This window comes from Micrasema longulum, unplaced genomic scaffold (assembly GCF_059751315.1).
Source record: "Micrasema longulum isolate JH-2025_06_02 unplaced genomic scaffold, ASM5975131v1 h1tg000668l, whole genome shotgun sequence".
Taxonomy (NCBI): Eukaryota; Metazoa; Arthropoda; class Insecta; order Trichoptera; family Brachycentridae; genus Micrasema; species Micrasema longulum.
The window spans coordinates 1-20,035 of NW_028277864.1; the positions used below are offsets into that span (position 1 = coordinate 1).

Genomic DNA, 20,035 nt, shown 5'->3' on the forward strand with positions numbered 1-20,035 from the left:
CAGGTACTTGGTGGCAGGTTTGTGCGCTCTGTTCAGCCGGTCTCCCAGTTCGTGATCCAGCTCGTTGAAATGGCGAAGGTGGATGCGCGCGAACAGAGACCAGGTGCGGAGCCCCAGAGCTCCCGGGGAGCGCTTGATGAGTTCCGCGTAGCTGAAGAAGAAGTACAGGATCTGCCAGCCCTGGATGAAGGGGGCGAGCACGAAGTTGAGTAGGGCGAAGATCAGCATATGGTTCTGCAGCTTCCTGGCCAGCTCCATCCTGGATGGAGCCTTGGCACTCCTGAAGCTGCCAGCAGTTCTCCCACGGGCTCCAGGGGCCGTAGAACAGAATGAGCTCGAGGTTGTACTTCAGGCCCTTGGAGAGGAAGGGCAGCTCGCCCACCAGGGGCAGAGAGATGTGCAGCGGCAGCAGGCGCTTGTTGACCATGGCCACCAGGTAGTTGTTGTAGCGCAGGATGCGGTGGTAGATGTCCAGCTCCGTGACCTCGCGCTTGTGGATGCACATGTGCAGCTCCTTCTGCGCCTCCCGCACCCTCGTCAGCACGGTGCACCAGCTGATCCACCCCAGGTCGCTGTCCTTGATCTTCAGCTCGTTGTTGTAGAACTGCTTGGTGTCGTAAGCGTAGTACAAATTGTACAGAGTTCTCGCCAACCGGACGAGCCAGATGACGGCGCAAAGCGTGACCAAAAGCCACCACTTCAGAGATATTCTACTCACGCATTCGGGAGCGTCGTAAATAACATCGGAAATACTGATTACCCTCGGATTCTTGACATCGTTGTAGAACAACACGGGATACTTGACACAGTGCACCAGGAAAGTCAAGAAGACGACCACGAAACAGTATTGGAACAACTGAAAGCAATCGGAAACGAGCATAGCTAGAAACCCGCCTTTCAAGTAATATCTATACATCCGGGTGAAGAAGGAATCCAGATCTTCTATGTGCGTCCATCTCCCTTTGTTACTCTCGGGGACCACATGAATTATGACTCCAGTGGCGTCATCCTGTTCCATATCTTGGAGGTTCGTGGAAGTCGTGACTTCTTCATCCGGTTCGGAGTTCGCGGTACCGAAAGGCGGGTAGAATTCATTGTTCAAGGCGTTATAGCTCACTTCCCTAGGTTTATATTTGGCCATATTTAAAACTGTTTTGTTTTCAACTCCGTTTCTGTTTCGCGAAAGTTATAATTACGAGCATTTCACTAATTGATTTAACGTCAACTACAATAACATAAATAAAATAAATGTCAGAAACTTAACAACACATTACATTTTTCAATTTTGAGTCGAGTCCCTTCTCAGCTTTTCTCCGTCTCAGATGTTTGACAGCGTTTGACAATGCATATTATTGGCTATTTTGCTTTGAATTTATTATTCTCATCTATATGGCTTAAAAACACTAAATTGAAAGTCAGCTGTTCCATCAAAGTTACTGTTTTTAAAAATCATTTACGGGGTATGTTCTGCTTAATTTTTTGAATTTTTTAAAATAAATATTTTATCAATTACATCAACATCCCCAGGGGGAGTGTTGATTACACTCCTAAGAGCCTTTAAAAAAACTTGTGAACTTTAATATAAAGGCTAAAAGTTATTACAATGTAATACATATTGTTAATTAAAATTAAATTATAATAAAAGCAATCGGTATGTAGTTTTATTCTACATTTATTTATTTTATTTTTATCGGCGACCCAGTTTTGTCATGCCCGAAATCGTTAGACCGATATTGTTATTATAATAATTAAATGCAGTTTCATCAAGAAATATCAGTAGAATCAATCAATGTGGTTACGTTGTTATTATACAAATTCAAATTATTTTTTAATTGGTGTTTGAATGCGCTGAGCATGAAATAAATGCGCTGATAATTATTTACCTAGTCTATATAATATATATATATATATGTGTTAATTTTTAAGGTACCAAATTTACCGAAGTCAAATGAAAATATATATTTTTTTAAAGGTTAAGAATATATTAGACTCAGTGGGCAAAATATTCATTAAGGGCAAAATTGAACAATTTGGCAGTATTTAAAAAACGTATGAATGTTGCGTGTACTTTTAAAGTTTTGTAATTTCGGAATGTCGGCACTGAGTGGTATTTTAAAATTGTAAGAAAATACAATGATTTTTAAACAAATATATGGTTTATTATAAAATACTTCTTATTTACACTTGACTTATATAATAACCAACAAAGGAGGTAAAATAAATAAATAGCTAAACACTAAAAACACTGGAGCAGTAGAAATAAATGTGTGACTAGTAAATAGCACGGGAATGATTGGTTAGTCCACCTCTTCCACTGTGGGTCCTGCCGCGTGCGTCTGGCCTGCCTGCTGGGAGCAGCCAGTGGCCTGCCCCTGTGCGGGGCCCCTCAGCAAGGGGGCCAGCGCGCTCGTCAGCTCCCGCAGCCGGTGCTCGTACTCCTCCACCTCGGCTAGCGTATTGCCATCCAGCCACTGCACCGTCTCCTCACACAGCCGCTCGGCCGTGCGTCGCTGTTCCTCCCCCAAGGCTGCGCCCGCCTGCAGCAGGGACTGCTTGGCACTGAACACGAAGGTCTCCAGCTTGTTGCGCGCCTCCACCCTCCCACGGGCGGCCTCGTCCTCCACGCGGAAGCGCTCCGCCTCCTCCAGCATGCGTTCTATGTCCTTCTGCAACAGGCGTCCCCTGTCGTTCTTGATGGTGACGCTGTTGGACTTGCCGGAGCCAGCCTCGCGAGCTGACACGTTCAGAATGCCGTTGGCGTCCATGTCGAATGTGACCTCGATCTTCGGCACGCCACGAGGCGCAAGCGGGAAACCGGAGAGGTCGAAGGTGCCCAGCAGGTTGTTGTCCTTGGTCATGGCGCGCTCGCCCTCGAACACCTGTATGCTGACTCCGGGCTGGTTGTCCACGTACGTGGAGAAAGTCTGCGTCTGCTTGCAGGGAATGCGAGCGTTGCGCTCCACGATCTTGGTCATGACTCCTCCGGCTGTCTCGATGCCGAGAGACAGCGGAGCCACGTCCACGAGTAGAACGTCGCGGATCTTGGCGTCACTCTCTCCGCTCAGGATAGCCGCTTGCACGGCCGCTCCGTAAGCCACCGCCTCGTCGGGGTTAATGGAGAGGTTCAGTTTCTTGCCGTTGAAGTAGTTCTGCAGGAGACTCTGCACTTTGGGGATCCTGGTAGAGCCGCCCACTAACACCACGTCATGAATGTCCCCCTTGTCCATCTTGGCGTCTCTCAGCGCCTTCTCCACGGGCTCGAGCGTGCTTCGGAACAGATCGGCGCACAGTTCCTCGAAGCGCGCCCTCGTCACCTTGCTGTACAGGTCTACGCCCTCGTAGAGAGCGTCTATCTCGATGGTGGCCTCCGTGCTGGAGGACAGCGTCCTCTTGGCTCTTTCCGCGGCTGTGCGCAAGCGTCTCAAGGCGCGTGGGTTGCCGCGCAAATCCTTCTTGTACTTGCGCTTGAACTCCTCGGCCAGGTGGGTCACCAGCCGATTGTCGAAGTCCTCCCCTCCCAGGTGCGTGTCTCCAGCCGTGGCTTTAACCTCGAACAGGGAGCCCTCGTCGATGCTCAGGATGGACACGTCGAAGGTGCCCCCGCCCAGATCGAAGATGAGCACGTTCCGTTCTCCCTCGAGGTTCTTGTCCAGCCCGTAGGCTAGTGCGGCCGCCGTGGGCTCGTTGATGATGCGCAGCACGTTGATTCCGGCGATGATGGCAGCGTCCTTAGTCGCCTGACGCTGCGAGTCGTTGAAGTACGCGGGCACCGTGATCACGGCGTCGCGCACGCTACAGCCCAGGTAAGCCTCAGCCGTCCGCTTCATCTTGTCCAGCACCATGGAGCTGATCTCCTCGGCGGAGAAGTTCTTATTCTCTCCCTTGTACTGCACCTGCACGGCGGGCTTGTCTCCCACTGCCACCAGGCGGAAAGGCCAGTGCTCGGCGTCCTCCTGAATCTTGGGGTCCGCGAACTTGCGCCCGATCAGCCGCTTGGCGTCGAACACCGTGTTGCCGGGGTTCATGGCTACCTGGTTCTTGGCGGCGTCTCCCACCAACCGCTCGCTGTCCGTGAAGGCCACGTACGAGGGAGTAGTCCTGTTACCCTGCTCGTTGGCGATGATCTCCACATTACCGTGTTGCCATACTCCCACACACGAGTATGTGGTTCCCAGATCTATTCCGATAGCGACCATTTTCGTTCTTTTTTGTCTTTTTCGGTTCACGAATTTACTGATCTTCTTTTGTTGCACTCGCAAAAATTGTTTACTTGCACCGGTTATTCACTTCACAACTCTAGTTTGCTTGTAATTCTTTATTCTCTTGAATAAGAAGATTGTGTTTAGTATAGTTTTCTTTCCTTCACTATAACTCGCTTTGATTTTCAAATGCTTATGAAACTCCCGCCGAACATTGCCGCGTTATATACCCCTCACGACATTGGTTGGTTTCTAGAATGTTCCACTAATAGAAACTTCGCGATAGTTCTCGAGTACTAGGGGAGCCAAACATTTTTTGTTAGGTCTTTTAATATGAAAAAAAAAGATCTTTTTTTAATTAACTGCATTAATGTTTTATCTTCTCATTGTATTTTTCAGAAATCTTAAGAAAAATTTACTGTTCATAAATTGAACGTAGTTATGCAAGAAGCAGCCAGTCCACAATTTTGTAAAATGAGATTTTTGTATTATCGGCTGCAGTAAGATCTATTCTATGTTCTGCTAAAAACTTCCAGGTCGCTTGCGTGCAAAAAAATGTTATAATCACCTTTTGAAAATAGTGTCGATCACAAAAACGGCATTTCTCAATTTGCAGAAAATACCCACAGAACTAGAATAATCTTACGGTATTTTAAAAATCATAAAAACTGGTCAAATACATAATAAGATTCTTATTCGTAACATTAAAAAAAAGAATGTATTCATTGTTAATCATTTGTCGAAAGTCGAAAACATTCCAACTGTTGTGTAAATTAAATAATTCACCCTTTTCACAAAAGTTCTATAATCTCAGTTTCTTTTTTCTATGGCTGGCTGATTTCTGTATGACTACATTCAATTATGAACACAGGCTTGCATATTTATTTTATTTATTTAGAATACAAACAGATGTACAGGTTAAACGATCATAAATAGAAACTATAATGAAGTAATTATATAAAAATTATTGAGATTCTCAGAATCCCTGAATAAATTATAACTTACCAGGAAATGGCCATCGAATACCAGGGGAATGAAGTATTTTTATTCGATGCCATTTTCAAATTAGGAAAATGTTTCTTGTAGTATACGTACATATTACAATTAAATAAATGTTCACTACGATTTTATTAAATAAGTTAGGAAACATTATAATATTTTGATTGTTAATATTATTTATTAATGGTTTAAATAATTATGAGTTTATCGATAATCATTTTTTAAACTTATCTTTTTATGTATATTAGGTACATTATATAATTAGGTATATTTGAATTTTTGTGTGATAAAATAATAAACTTGTACATGTTGGAAATGATTATAAATGCATTTCTAACAATGTATTTTACAACTATTTATGAGCATGCATTTGAATTGTTCTGCCAATGTGACTTTACGTTGTGACAATTTTGTGTGACACTATGATATTTACTTTGACGTGACAATATGTTATTTTAATATACAATTTCGTTTAAAAAATGAGCCACAATATGAAAACTTTAATATTTTTTACAAAAGTACAAAGAATGTATTAATTTATTTATGAAAATGCACCTCTATTAATTTTGAAAATGACTGACATATTAAAATGTATCTTTAGAACCATAATTTCCTTTTTTTCTGTAGATTCTCTCTACTTCTCCTTTCCAAACTTCTTACTCAATCTGACATGTTATTCATACTTTTCCCCATCGTATAATATTGTATATGAGAGCAGTATTTTTAATTTTATTTAAAAAATCTATTTGTACAAGCTCTATTTGCCAAATTGTAGACCCTACGAAAATAAAAGGAAAGTATAGAGACCACAGAGGAGATGGACTGACGACATCATCAAAGTCGAAGGACATAGGTAGAAACAGAGTACCTAGGACAGAAAAACGGGCTGATAAGAAGAAGAAGATATTAAAATACGATTTGATTCGGTACACCTGAGATACGCATAGAAAGAACAAAGAAGAATTTACATAAAACACAATTTTAGGATACGTAGAGTTTATACACTTTGATCTGTTTCTCTTACATGTATATATTACAATCTTCGGTACTCACTAATCTGGCCAATCGTTTACTACCACTGGCTGAAAGTATCATGTTCAAGAATCAACAAGAAAGCCTAGAAACCAGAAACAAACAGACGATTCTAGAGCATTCGTGAGCGTCTATGCCAGTTTATCCGGTACATATTTCATTTTTCTATGAATCAATAAACTTGCGGGATCTGTCAAATCTGTTTGTTGTGTCAGCAGTGTCAAAATAACCTCAGAATATGGAAACATTAGTCGATTTGTGTCGGAACAGTAAAGTTATTCTCGATTGAAAGTAAAGTTTATGAGCCAAATGCTCGTAAGTTGCGGCAGCTTTTAATTTTCTGTTTCAATATGAAGAAATCTGGGGCTGAGGCTTATTGAATGCTCTCAAAAACTTATGGCGGGGCCTCTATTAATGAAAAAGGTTTCAATGCTTCAAGAACGGTGATTTTCACATCGAAGGCTCTTTTACTTTAAAAAAGTCAACAGATATGTTTAAACATAGGCAGAATGGTGAATGTTACACAGTGTGTAAAGTGGCCACTTAAACCAGACAATTCCAGGCCATAAGCCCTGTAAATGCCTAATAAATGAAATCGATGGAAAAATTTATGTATAAAACAGGTCAACAACCTTATAAATAAAAACAAAAAACGTTTGTATATAAATTATTGAATAAAATTTTTATAAGCTTAACACATCAATTTTTATTCATAAACTACCCCAGTTCAAATACTTAACACGTTTACGATTATGCCGTCAATAGCCATCAAAATCGTGCGTCTCGTTTAGGAAATGATGGCAAAAGCTGTCAGTTTAAAAGACATTGGTAGTAAAAAGATGACTACAGCCTACGTGGAAACGCAGTAATTATATGGCAGATGTTGTGTCCCTATAAAAAACAGTCAGCAACAAGTGTTCCAGTAGTCAAATAAGATTTCCTTCAAACCATCTATAATAGTCCAATCGGAAGTCGTCTGTGTGAGACGATACGCTGATATAATCTCGCAATGACATGTGTTAGAATTATAATTAGCGTTTTGCACAGTGAATTTATTCAGGGCGTCAATTATTTTTATGTTTTACCTTACACCGGGGCTGTCCAAATCAGATATGATCCCGGGCCAATCCAAATAACTAAACAGATTGGACGGCCGCAGAAACAAACACTTCAAACTTTTTGAAGGAAAAATAAAAATGCAGGGATGCTATTGTTATAATGTATTTAATTTGATTAGTTCTTCATTAATTTATTTTTTACAATTCTGTCAATATCAACATGAATATGGGTTGTTGCCAGACGCAGTACGTGTGTAAAGCCCAGAACACACAGTGAAACGCAAAAATTACAAAACTGCAACTCTAAGTTACTTTTTAGTTTATGTCATATAAAATATAGAAAACCACACACGACGCAACAAATTTGAAATGCATTTAAATCAGTTGCATTGAAACTGGCTTGCAGGAAACTCGTGTCGTGTTTTATTGTTTTTGCTGCGTTTTTTCTGTCAACAAAATGGCTGAGGACGAAAATAAAAATATTTACTTTGTTTTGGAAGTAGAAAAGTATCCTTGTCTGTACAAAACTTAATATTATTAATTCTAAATATTGATATTTCTAAATATGAATAATCTCAATATTAGTATTGTTAATTCTTTGGCAGCCACAAACAGACGACAGTTTACATTATTCTCAACGTAAGGATGTATCCACATCGTTCTTCTTTTATGCCTCCTTGCTTGTCGAAGATATAAATACATAACAGCAATATCTTCATCACTTGAACTCAACCTATTGAAACAGATTGAGACAGACATCGGCTCTCAAAGAAAACCAATGACTGTATGAAAATTTCATCACGTTTAGGTTGCGCCGTTGGTGGAAATAGCCTGAAACTGATTTTAAACTAAGAGTTTCATAAGGGTTTAGTTGCAGTTTCGTTTCACCGTGTATTCTAGGCCTAAGTGACATCATCGACACCATTTTTAAACCAAGATTCGTTAGTTTAAACCCCCTGCCTTACGCGTCAGCTAATGAACTGGACTATCAACTTGTCAACCAACATTTGGACATTTTTCTGTATTAACTATTTTGGCAAGTACCCTTTAATTATTTTAACATCATCGACCGGCTTATCATTGTTGTCACACTCGACGAGTCCTATTCTTTTCACGACGGCCATTCCCGTCTGCACCCGTCCGAATATGGTGTGTTTTCCATCCAGCCACTGCGTGGGGGCGAGCGAGATGAAGAACTGGGAGCCGTTGGTATCGGGGCCCGAGTTGGCCATGGACAGGATGCCAGCACCCGTGTGCTTCAGGTCTTCGTGGATTTCATCAGGGAACTTCTGCCCGTAGATAGAAGCGCCACCCCGGCCCGTACCCGTGGGGTCCCCGCCCTGGATCATGAAGTCGCGGATTATTCTAGAATGAAAATAATATTTTTTTTAACTCTCCCTTCCCAGTGCTGTGTAGCTAGTACACATTGCATCTAATAACTTTAATATCTCCATTAATATAATAAATGATGGGTTGAGATCTTCGGTATTCCTTCGTTATACATTTACGTATCGGTAAAAATGTTTTTTTTATTAAATAATTAATGCTTATTGGGGACATAAAAAGCATTTTGTCAAAAATCGGAGATATCACCAATACAATAGAAAGTTTACCAATGTGTCGCATGTTGCGTTTGTCGTACAAGAGTAATCATAATATATTATTGTCTCGCACACTCTTTACGTCTCACTTTCGATAATACGGGTATATTTGGGAGCGAGAGAGACAATTTTTAAGCATCACACGCACAAACAGCAAAGTTTCTTGTACTTCTCCCTGACGCCCGTAAGCTGCATTAGTAGCTACCGGGCTTTCGTTGGGGGCGGTTCTTTTGCGCTCACTGAGAGCATGAATTAATGTTTTTTTTCACGTTTTTAGCAATTAGATTAAAAATATCATCACTTTTGACTTCAACTATAAATAATTGAAGCAATTGCCGATGAATATTACACTTTTACCATTTAAAATCTCTCATTTTTTGCATGTGTAGTGACTACACAGCTCCGTAACTTGCGGAAGTTTTTAGAACAGTAAGGGAAAGGTTAAAAGTGGCCAAATAACCACTATTAGTTTTGTTTTGACCTTCACCTCCTTATGTGATTGTCCGCTAATTCCGATATCTGCATCCACTAAAATTTGCATCATAAATCTTTTTAGCCATTCTTTCACTGTCCGTTCGATCTTTATGTCCCAATCAATGCAGCACTTCTTTCTAGATTTTGTCAATAAATAAGTCTGCGAGTTTCACTGGAGTGTTGGAAATTGGATTTCTAAGAAGTGATCGTCTTAGACACACAGGTTTATTTCATATATTGATACTATTATGTAAGTCTAAAATTAACCTGAAGTTCAGTTACCTGTGAAATTTGGTATTGTTGTAATATCCTCTCCGAACCAGTTCCATAAAATTTCTACAAGTGTTTGGTGCGTGATTCCAGTACATTTCCACTGTTATGTCTCCCATCCTATAAAAATTGAGATTAAAACACCAAATAAACAAATACAAGCATCAGTGGCGACTTTAATAAGGTTATGTTTTACTTACGTTGTTTCTATAATCGCAACTGGCGGTTGCCACGCTTTATCGGGTATCCCAACATTGCTTCCCAATCCAGCCAACATATTACTCGATTAATAGAGTTTTGCAAAATACAATTGTGAATGTTATTTTAAAACATTGGGCTATCAACGAATCTGACAGCCAGTACGCCATTCAAATTTTAATGTTGCCAGCATGCCAGCTATTATAAATTGATGTGAATAATTTGTGGAGGCACCTACTTACTGAGTATGCATATAATTTTGTCTTGGTTCCCCTTGAAAATAAATCATGTATTATCGTAACGTAATTGTTATTTCTAAGAATAATAAATTATTTACTTTTATTCAGTTGTTATAAAAAAGTATTGATTCAACCTTTGTATAAATTATAGTTTTATGTAAATAATATGATAATAAAATAAATAAATGAAAAACCTAGGTCCGACTTATTTTTTAATACTGAAATGCTAATAAAATTTGTTAGAATAAGTATGCAAATATTAAATTAGACTACGGTCAATCATACAGCTAAATAAATAAAGTATATTATTTTCTATAAAACCTCATTCTGATTTTAGAAATGGGGAATAAAAAGAATGAAAACAAAGTAGGTAATAAATATTTAAATGAGATAAAATGAAATCACATTTGTTTATAAAAATGAATAACTTTTATTTTAGGCTTAAATTACAATAAATAAAAATTAACAAAAACAATAAAATTGAGTTAAATAATACACATAATTTATAAATAGTCTTTTATTTACAAAACATATAATTTTAGTATACAAATAAGTAAATGTTAAGAGCTTTTGTGTATGTGAAAACTTCGCCTGGCTTGGAATTTCCGCTCTCTTGCAGCCATATATTCCTTGCGACATGAACTAGATTGTAATTTAAGTATTCTATTTAATTTTTCCACTATTTCTTTCGCTATTGAACTTTCGCATTCAAAGTCATGATGCTTAAATATAGTGGTACTAGTGTTTAGAAGGCCTCGATAATGAAGCATAGCTAAAACAAAAAAAAAAACATTGAAATCAACCTCAAAATAAATTTAAACATAAAGGATGTTTGGGACAACATTAAAAATTATAATAAAGACCATGCTGCATAGAATTAAGAATAGTCCAGAAGGAGCGTAGAATCATATTTGAATACAACGGACTGTGTCCAATAATTCTCCCACTATGCCTCACTTTCGCTGCGCGCATTCATGAAGTTGCCGGGTCATGTTGCTTGATGGGAAAAAAATAAATCATAAAACAAATGTAAGGTAAAAAAAAAGCAATCTGTTAATTTCTCTAAAATTTTATTGCGCACGCGGAAACATTGATTGACACAACAGAGTAGATAAGTAAAAGGTCATTTAATAAGAGTAATTAAATTAGTGAACTTTGAACTTAAAATATAAAACAAATTTTATTTGACATAAAATGGATATTTTTAAATCATGTTAAATAATATTTGATGTTTTTAAGATAATGCTGTTCAAATGTCCCCGACGGCGTTGTTTAATTCGAGGTCTAATTTTCATTAGTTCTTTCATTAAATGAGCAAAGTAGTGTAAAAAAATTACTACCCTGGCAACACAAACGAAATTTCCATTTTGTTTCTTCGACAATCTGACAGATGGAAAAATAATTCAATTTTTAAGTAATGCATTTGCTACTTAAACATTCGTTTGTTAATTACATATAAAATGTGATGCCATCCTGTATCTTCAAGAGCCTAGCAGTATTTCTACACTTTAAAAGGACACAACACGGCATAGTTGAATTCAAATCAGGAGTTGCACACTGAGCGACATCTACAAATAAACTAATGGGTGAAAATGTAAACCTACTCATTTATGAGTAGTTTAGTCGCCTTCTGTTTGATGTGCGTATGCGGTTTCTGGACTTATCTTATTTCTATGCCATGCTGTTTAAAAGAGAGATAACATTTTTTTTCCTGATTGATACTTTCCATGAATATTTATTGCTGTGGTTCAAGTCAACCCACTGCCTAAGTAAAGTATTAATTTATTTAAAATTGTGAAAATCATACTAAATACTAGAATTAATTATCTTCTTATTCAATAAATTGTATTGAATTAGTGGATGAAAGAGTGGCTCCTCAGAATCAGAAGAAGTCAGCTAAATGAGGTCTTAATAATAAGAATTTAATGCTGCTGCAGTTGGTAATTTTTAAAATTATTTATAATTTAAATTTAATTTGTTAGTTTGTTAAGTATTTTGTTACATTAAATTTTTATATTTTTGTTTTTTTTTAACTCTTTCATAAATGTTTTAAGTATTCTATTTTTGTAATTTTTTCATATTTATTACAATAAAGCATAATTAGTGTGCTGTTGAGAATAGACTTCAATTAGATCCAACACCATACTATCGTAATTCTTAGCCAAAGTTTTGATTAAATTAAAAAATTTGGACAAATTTACTAAGTCGAAAGATAAAAAAGAACCTAGCATTTAATCAAAAGTAAAATCATTCATATTTTGTATGAAATGTGTACATAATAAGAGCCTTAGTTGCGTCTCACCATGAAACGACAGTTAAAGTCAAACAGCACTAGAGCATCACAAAATATTATTTTTACTGTTTTGGGTGAAACAAACATTAATACGGCTGTGCTACACTGCGCGGTACTGCATACAAAATTTTGTTATGCAGCGCCGAAGCGCGCGATGATGCTCGCAGTCAACAGCATATTTTTTTTATTGCTATCAAGAGATGACACTTACAGTCAACAGCATTATATCATCACCATAAGATGAAGTTCACGGTTGAAAACATATTTTTTATCACGCCAGTCCAAAGACGAGCTACAAAGTTGTCGCCGACCCTAAAACGGCTTCCACATGTGGAGAGACTGAAAACCCTCGATCTCACAACGCTGCAGGAACGGCGAGAAAGGGGTGACCAGATAGAGACATACAAGATACTAAACAGTCACTATAGCTGCCCAAATTTGGATCCCATGTTCAAGCCTAAACAAGATGCTCGTCTTCGAGGCCACAGTCTCAGGCTGGAGAAAACGAGATTCAATCTAAATCCACGGAAGCATTTCCTGAGCAATAGGGTTGTTGATGGTTGGAATAAGCTGCCACAAGAGCTGATCTCAATGGGATCAAAAATGAAGTGCGTCAACAACTAACTTTCGTTTAAATGGATATATACATATCAGCTTTAAGCTGCTCGCTTAAAACTAACAATAGTAATAATAATATTTTGAAAAGAAATTTGATTGAAAATATTTACCATTGGAAAATGATGGTTCCTGACTTGGTGAAGGGTTGCTATTTAAAGAATAGATTATCCTAAAGGTAGACTTATTAGATTTAATTTCAATCATTTCACACCATGCAATAGAATCCATATTGTAAGACACTGGTTTCATTCTCGCCTGAAAACGAATTAAATAAATATAAACACATTTACAAAATGGTTATTTAGGTGGTATAAAATAATTAATTCATTTATATTTTTAACGGAGAGCAAATATTATGACATTTTTTTGTAATTTATATTAAAAGCATTAACTTTGTGATCAAACATTTCAACTAATGTGAGTAAATACAGTAGGTCCTTGACAATCCGGAGAAGCAAAAAACAGGACCTTGGGGAATTGTCAAGACTTCCGGATTGTGGTCTGCAATATTTAATGGTAATAAAACATAGATATATTTTTAACTTTAGAAATTTCTTTAATTATCAAAAGACAACCTCGACAATATTAACAACAGTGAATAATTAATTAATAAACAGTGCGTTTGAAATGAAGCTAAGTTTTGCGGTATTGCAGTTTCACTGACGATATGCCACTTTTCCCAGAATGTTAAGCTGCATTATATGAGCCATGGATATCGGATGTGAATTTTGGTGTTTACATTTAAAACTCTCTTGTACGATGTCCATAAAATGAACTGATTTTCATATTGCAAAACTATCTTTTTAAAGAATTGTCGTACACACAAAATGGCTAAATAATTACTCTCCTGTAATATTACAATTTCAGACATTGGCTTTTTTTCATTTTAAAGGATTTTATTTAGATAAAAGGTGGTTTTTGTTTCTGTTCACTATTTTTACACTGTCTGATAGTAATCGAGCGTAAAAGAAAACTTACCCAAAATTTATTTGATGTTGGAACAACAGGGTCAATTTCGATTCTTTCCCCAGATATTCCGAGTAGGATTTGGGTACTTGCTCTAACACGACTCGCAACCCTGACCCGGTAAGACTGGTATAATGGGGCTTCTATGACTTTTTCGTGCACCTTCATTCTATTTAAAGCTTCAGTTTCTTGGGGGGATGATGATAAACACTTTGTTGAATCTATAGATAAAAATATTTACATTCATATGGCAAAATCAGAAGTTTTGATATAATATTATGTACATATATATCGGTGTCTCTTACACATAGTTTAAAATAACATACCGCAAAAAAAAACAATTTTATACAATTATTTAACAGTGCATAACAGTAATACTGTTGCGGATGTCAATGGAGTGTAGCGGCCCTTACAAAGGCCATTAATATCTGATTAGAATAGGGACCTCGATATGTGGTAGCGAAATACTACCACCATTTGTTACTTTCAGGAGTGGTTTTTGCACTACCAAGGCATATAGATGTACATAAATACTCTGTTTTTAAAACTGTCTGAATATTTGTTAATTATCTTCGTTTTTTTTAAAGTTAGTCTTCCTTGTTTATTCTCAAATTTAATTTTAAAAAGTATATTGTTAAGTGTCCTCGGCACGGGAAACCCCAGTGAGGTCACATTATTTTTATTATTTATTATCGTTTGTAAGCAAAAAATATGAATATATAAAAAATAAATAAATATAGAATTAGTTATAATTAATATAACACTTTAATAAAAATATACTGCTCCAAATAATTCCATGTTTTTTCAATTCCATTTCTATATCAAATATGTTACTTCCCGCACGGTCTACACCCTAATACGGTCGGGTGGTGGGGGGAGGTAGTCCTTATACATGGCGAGAGGGAGACAGATAGAGCAGGCAAACAGCGCGCGCTGTCCCTCTCGCAGCGTGATTGGTCGGTCTACTCACACCTGCTATTGGCCGGACGGTGTAGGCCTTGCGTATTTTCTGTGTATAGGCCACAAGGGCCCATAATAAATCAGTCTCACTCTACTACTCGTGTTTGAATCATTTCTCCGCTCTACCCTTTGCCGATACTGACTACACTACAAGACCTTCGCTCGCCCTTTGGATTTGACTACTGGACTTCTTAATCAACGGATCTCTACCGCGATGCTTCTGGATTTAAAAGTCCTTTTAAGGACTACAAGTCAAATCGGCTTTAATTGGAGTTGGGGCGAGTGTGCACTCAGTTTGTCGGATTCCACTGCCTTATAACCAGCGGAAGGGGCGTCCTAGTGATTGTGGTAGACCCGGTAGCGCGTCAGCTACAAATACCATGTATTTGTTTTTGTATCTTCCTACACCCTATGCATGCGATTATTACTCTGTAGGCATATAGTGGATGTGGAATAGAGGTAGGCATTTAATTTTTTAATAAAAATAGCAATAACAGTGACTGTTTCATGAAGACGTTTAAAAAATAACAGTTTATACTTCGCTCCCATACATCATGGAAAAAGGTTCTTACAAAACCATTGTGTTTTTTAGACAAAATAAATGTTTGTAACACTAAAGATTAACATTTCTATTACAGTATAATTGATTGCAGAATACACTTTGTGATTTAATTTTAGAAAATATTATCTACAAACTTTTAGGTAAATTCATTAGCGCTAACACATTCTGAATACTTGCTGACGCCTGTTTGGACTATAGCAATTTGCATATTTAAATAACTTACCGAGTTCTGTTTCGAGCCACTTTTTTGCTTGTAAGTGGAAAGGTTGCGAGTTCCTCAAATTAACACTCCCAAAGGTCACATTTGATGATGTTTCTTGTATTGATTTTTCAGTCTTGATAGCGCTTGGCATTTTCCCGATTTGGAAGACGGTTGGTGCCGTTGCCTGCTTCTCCTTGAAGTCAAATGTGGCAGACCTGCTTCGCATGCTCTGCTCGTTGCTTTTATCATCGGGAATATGTATCACATTGAAGCCACTCTTTTCTGGAATAGAAGACGTCTGGACGTCGCAGTTCTTGGGTGGATTCGACTTCATGTCAACCAGTCCGAGACAAGTGAATCCGAATTTGGAGCAAGCTTCTTTAGCGTCCAGGCAAGGAAACTCTAAATCTACCTCACCGTCGTCCTCGCATATATAAAGGCCATAGGAAGGTACTGAACCTAGTGTAATGTCCGGGTGCTGGATACTGTAAAAATAATAATTATCAATAGTATTTTTATAATTAATTCAGATTATACATATCGTCGCCTTAAAAAAGTCACTAAATTAAAACTTCACAGGAAACCATAAAAACTTTGTAAATCAGTAAGTTTGTATGAAACATATATGTGTTTTTTTTTTGTCTAATTTGTTTTTAAGGTGTACATGATTTTTAAGTGTTTCATCCAAAGTCAACAATTTCTTCATTCAAATGACAGAGATAGATGTTATATTGTACGGTGAAAAACAATCAATCATAATCTCAATAGAGAAAAAAATTACTTACTTTATATTAAAATTTAAGCGACAATATACAGTAATAATTAGTATCAAAACTTCTAAAACACATTTAATCTGAGCCTATTTTGTATATATAGGTAGAATATGCATATAATTTATTATGTGCACATAGAGTCGGGTTGTGTTCCTGTGGCTAGTGTCTCGGACTCACAGATCAAAGGTCCGTGGTTCAAACTCTACCCCAACTTGATTCCTATTTTTTAATAGATAGTTATTTACAACTCGTTGAAAATGGCCCTCAAAATGAAATATTTGTGTGAATCATAAGAACGCAAATATTTCTTTTTATAAAAAAATAAATTATATACCTGTATTTATAGCAGATAAAACCAATCAACTCTATGATTTTAGCACTGGCTACAATGCTCACTTGCACCGGATAATTTCTTTTATCTTCTGGTACCATTGTCATGAAAATCTTGTATGTTTTTGTCGGCAGTCCACACTGCGCCGTGCCGTCGAATTTCGCATACTCCAAGTACTTGCTCTGCGGCAGAAAGGGGCATTTCTCTAGCTGGTCAGTCAAGAGAGACTTTCCTTTGGTTTTCGAAGGTTTAACCTCTTTCCGAGAGAATAAATGTTCTAGTTCAGTACTGGATAAGACGTTTGGAGGGTCTTCCCATTTGACAACTTTGATTTTTGCCGCTTTTCTCTGCGCCAGCTCCATCTTTTCTAGTTTTTGTGCCGTGTTGGATCGCTGCCTGTTAAATGCACTAATAAAAAATAAATAGTTAAATAAAATAAAACAAGTGATAGGGTATTTTTACAAGTCGGAATAACGTTAAAAAATATCATATTTATTTAGAGCGGATTTTTACAAATCTAATGATATAAGTACCAATGTATTCAAAACGGCTCGCAGTTGGGATCTCGTGATTTTGACATCACGCGTTATGACAACCGACTGCGCTTCTAATGAACATTGCGTGAAAGTTTGGTGCCAAAGGGTCATACATGCCGTTTGTCCCACAGGGCAGAAAACATTTCGTTTTCAGGAAAATTAAAATATGCATATTTTAAACCTTTGTAGAAAATTTATCCAGCATCGCACGAAAAAATCTTTGGTATTGATATCATCTTAGGGTCGAATAGGGTCTATTCAAACTTGAATAGACCCTATTCGATGGTCCGCAATGGTGGAAAATTATTGCAAGTGTAAATTTGACTTTTACAACATTACTATTTTTTTATTTAACTTTTTCTGGATACGTTGGGGGGTTTATCGACAAGCGGAAATTTCTTCTAACCAACCTATACAATAAAATGTGTTATTTGTATAATTTTACTTGCAAAACGTATGCGAGTAAAAATTAATTAAAACAGATACAAAAATAGAACTAACAATATGTATATAAATAAATTAATATCGATACAAGAGAAGATGGGAAAAGTGGAGAGATTAAGGAAAAGAAAGTAGATGTTTTTTCAGGCGCTATTCCAAGTAGAGGAAGCGAGATATGTATGCAAAGACAGTATTGTGTCTTTCTTTTGTCTCTGCCAACCCCTACAGTTTGTTTGATTAAATGCAGTTTTACTGAGAAATGTCAGTAATAAAGATAAATTAGAGTTAGATTTATTTATTTATGACAAAATACATTGTTTTAGCTTTACATATTACATTACATAACATATTTTATTTGTACGAAATATTCACAATCAGCAAAAGTGCCTGTATGAGGGGATATAATATATTATGACACAATAGTTTTAATAAAAAGTCAATAAAATAACACCACATATCACTCGTCACACGGGCTGTAAGAACTGTTTTATTGAGGTGTTTTTAAAGTACATACTTGGTTGCGCCGATATTATGTACTTATATATTTTTATTTATAATTTTATATATATTTATATTACCTACAGTTACATTAATATTCTTATCCGCACCTGTACCTGTCCCTCAATGCCCAGTAGTTTTAGTTAAGAATTGACCACCGAGTCATCTTGATCACCGCCGCTTACCGCTTACCGATCCGCACCACGTAACCGCTCCCGCATTCCGCAAGAACAACTAATTAAGTGAGAAGTGAAGTGTCCCAGAGTCATCTCCAGCCTCCAGTCAAAACATCAAGATAGATCCGGAAGGTAGGAGATTCAATTAACTTTCTGCGGGATCCAAACCCGTCTCCTTAGTTCCTTTCACCGCACTGCTCCGCATAGCCCCTCCATATATGTTTTGTATATTTTTTAAGTCATTAGAAAGTGAATTGTAGAACTTTATTGCTGAATACACAAGACTGTTTCTTTTTCTGTTAGTCCTAGGTTGTCTGCAAGTTAAATTATTTGATGCTCTTGCATTTCTTTGATGTAAATTAATTCATCTAAATTTAACACTTTTCTTATTTAGTATAAATATAAATCTGTAGTTCTAGTAAATTTATTAAAATGAAATGTTACTTTAAGTGATTTATTCATTGTTCTTTTAACTGATTCTTGCATTTTTTTACTACATTGTGACCATATTATTAATCCATATACAAAGTGTGGAAGTATGAAAGCATTGTATTTCATTAATTTTGTCCTTTTATCAAAGACTTCTGTTCTTCTCGCTATCCCAATACCTAATTGGACCCAGTTTTTATATAACTGCTTTGATATGTTTTGTCCACTAATTTGTCATCCACTTCCAAACCAAAGTAATTTACATTTTCTGTTTGTTTAATTTGCTCATCTTTAATTATTGGGTAAAGCTTTATGGGGCGTTTGTTTTTATGTTAAATTATCATATATTTAGTCTTATTTGTATTTATTGTTAATGAGTTATTACCTAACCAGTACATACATTTATTCAGATCCTCATTGATGTTGTTTTGCAGATGGGTTTCATTATCAGCACTATATATCACTAGAGTATCATCCGCATAGAAGAAATACCTCCCCGATACATTTTAATGTCCTAAGTTATCAATATACAATAGGGGGCCTAATATTGACCCATTAAATAATAGATAATGTTTATAAGATTGAAAACAATGCTAACAATATCAAAATTGTATTAAATTAGTACCTGTGAAGTCCGAAATCCATGTCATGTTGAGGATCATAGCTTTCCGTCAAGGGGTCTATATCATCGTCGTCATCTTGATCCAGTTCTGGGTAACATTCGAATTCCATAACCTTTTCTCTCTCAAACTTCTCGTCTCCGCTATCGTCCTCAGTTTTAGGAGGCGTAGAAATCTCGATAGTCCCTCTTTCGGCGACACACTTTGCGTGAAGTAATTTGGGAAAATCTTCCCCTAACATTACGGTTTCGCACATACCCGTGTCGTCGGTCGATATGAAGGAATTTCTTATGTGCGACAGGAGCCAGTGTTTGTTATCGTACGTAGCCATAATTGCAAAATATAAACAAACTCTCCAATAATAATCCGTGTATTATTACCGCCGGCTACCTTCGCGACATAACATTTTTTGACAGCACGTCAAAGACGAAGAACAGCCAACGAAAACAACAAAAAATAAACACGCTTGTAAAGTTGTTATGAAATATTCTCTAAGTTGGCATTTCCGTTCATTTTCTATGGCAAACTTGGGTTGCCAAGTATCAAAAATCTCGATCGAC

The 20,035-nt window shown here is 37.0% G+C and overlaps 4 protein-coding genes across 4 annotated transcripts; all 4 read right to left on the reverse strand.

The window, feature by feature from the left end:
* Positions 1-3: 3 nt before the first annotated feature.
* Atg9 (autophagy-related protein 9) lies at positions 4-1,288 on the reverse strand (the record flags this gene model as incomplete). The annotated part of the gene is given in 2 exon segments (XM_088229425.1): positions 4-262; positions 264-1,288. Coding segments are annotated over 2 exon segments (1,137 nt in total), but the record flags the coding sequence as incomplete, so codon positions are not given.
* Positions 1,289-2,137: 849 nt separating this feature from the next.
* On the reverse strand, positions 2,138-4,412 carry LOC148279776 (major heat shock 70 kDa protein Bc-like). Its single transcript, XM_088229422.1, has one exon. It carries the CDS (start codon positions 4,194-4,196, stop codon positions 2,298-2,300), a length of 1,899 nt encoding a protein of 632 aa, XP_088085548.1. The 5' UTR covers positions 4,197-4,412; the 3' UTR covers positions 2,138-2,297.
* Positions 4,413-7,435: 3,023 nt separating this feature from the next.
* On the reverse strand, positions 7,436-10,075 carry Cypl (peptidyl-prolyl cis-trans isomerase-like 1 Cypl). The gene is made up of 3 exons (XM_088229415.1): positions 9,834-10,075; positions 9,646-9,753; positions 7,436-8,653 (listed from the first exon to the last, which is right to left on the reverse strand). The coding sequence occupies exons 1-3, from the start codon at positions 9,908-9,910 to the stop codon at positions 8,317-8,319; spliced, it is 522 nt and encodes a 173-aa protein (XP_088085541.1). The 5' UTR covers positions 9,911-10,075; the 3' UTR covers positions 7,436-8,316.
* A 497-nt stretch (positions 10,076-10,572) lies between these two features.
* On the reverse strand, positions 10,573-19,961 carry Sin1 (SAPK-interacting protein 1). Its single transcript, XM_088229424.1, has 6 exons — positions 19,481-19,961; positions 16,779-17,183; positions 15,693-16,156; positions 13,960-14,168; positions 13,092-13,236; positions 10,573-10,842 (listed from the first exon to the last, which is right to left on the reverse strand). The coding sequence occupies exons 1-6, from the start codon at positions 19,804-19,806 to the stop codon at positions 10,631-10,633; spliced, it is 1,761 nt and encodes a 586-aa protein (XP_088085550.1). The 5' UTR covers positions 19,807-19,961; the 3' UTR covers positions 10,573-10,630.
* Between the last annotated feature and the right edge of the window lie 74 nt (positions 19,962-20,035).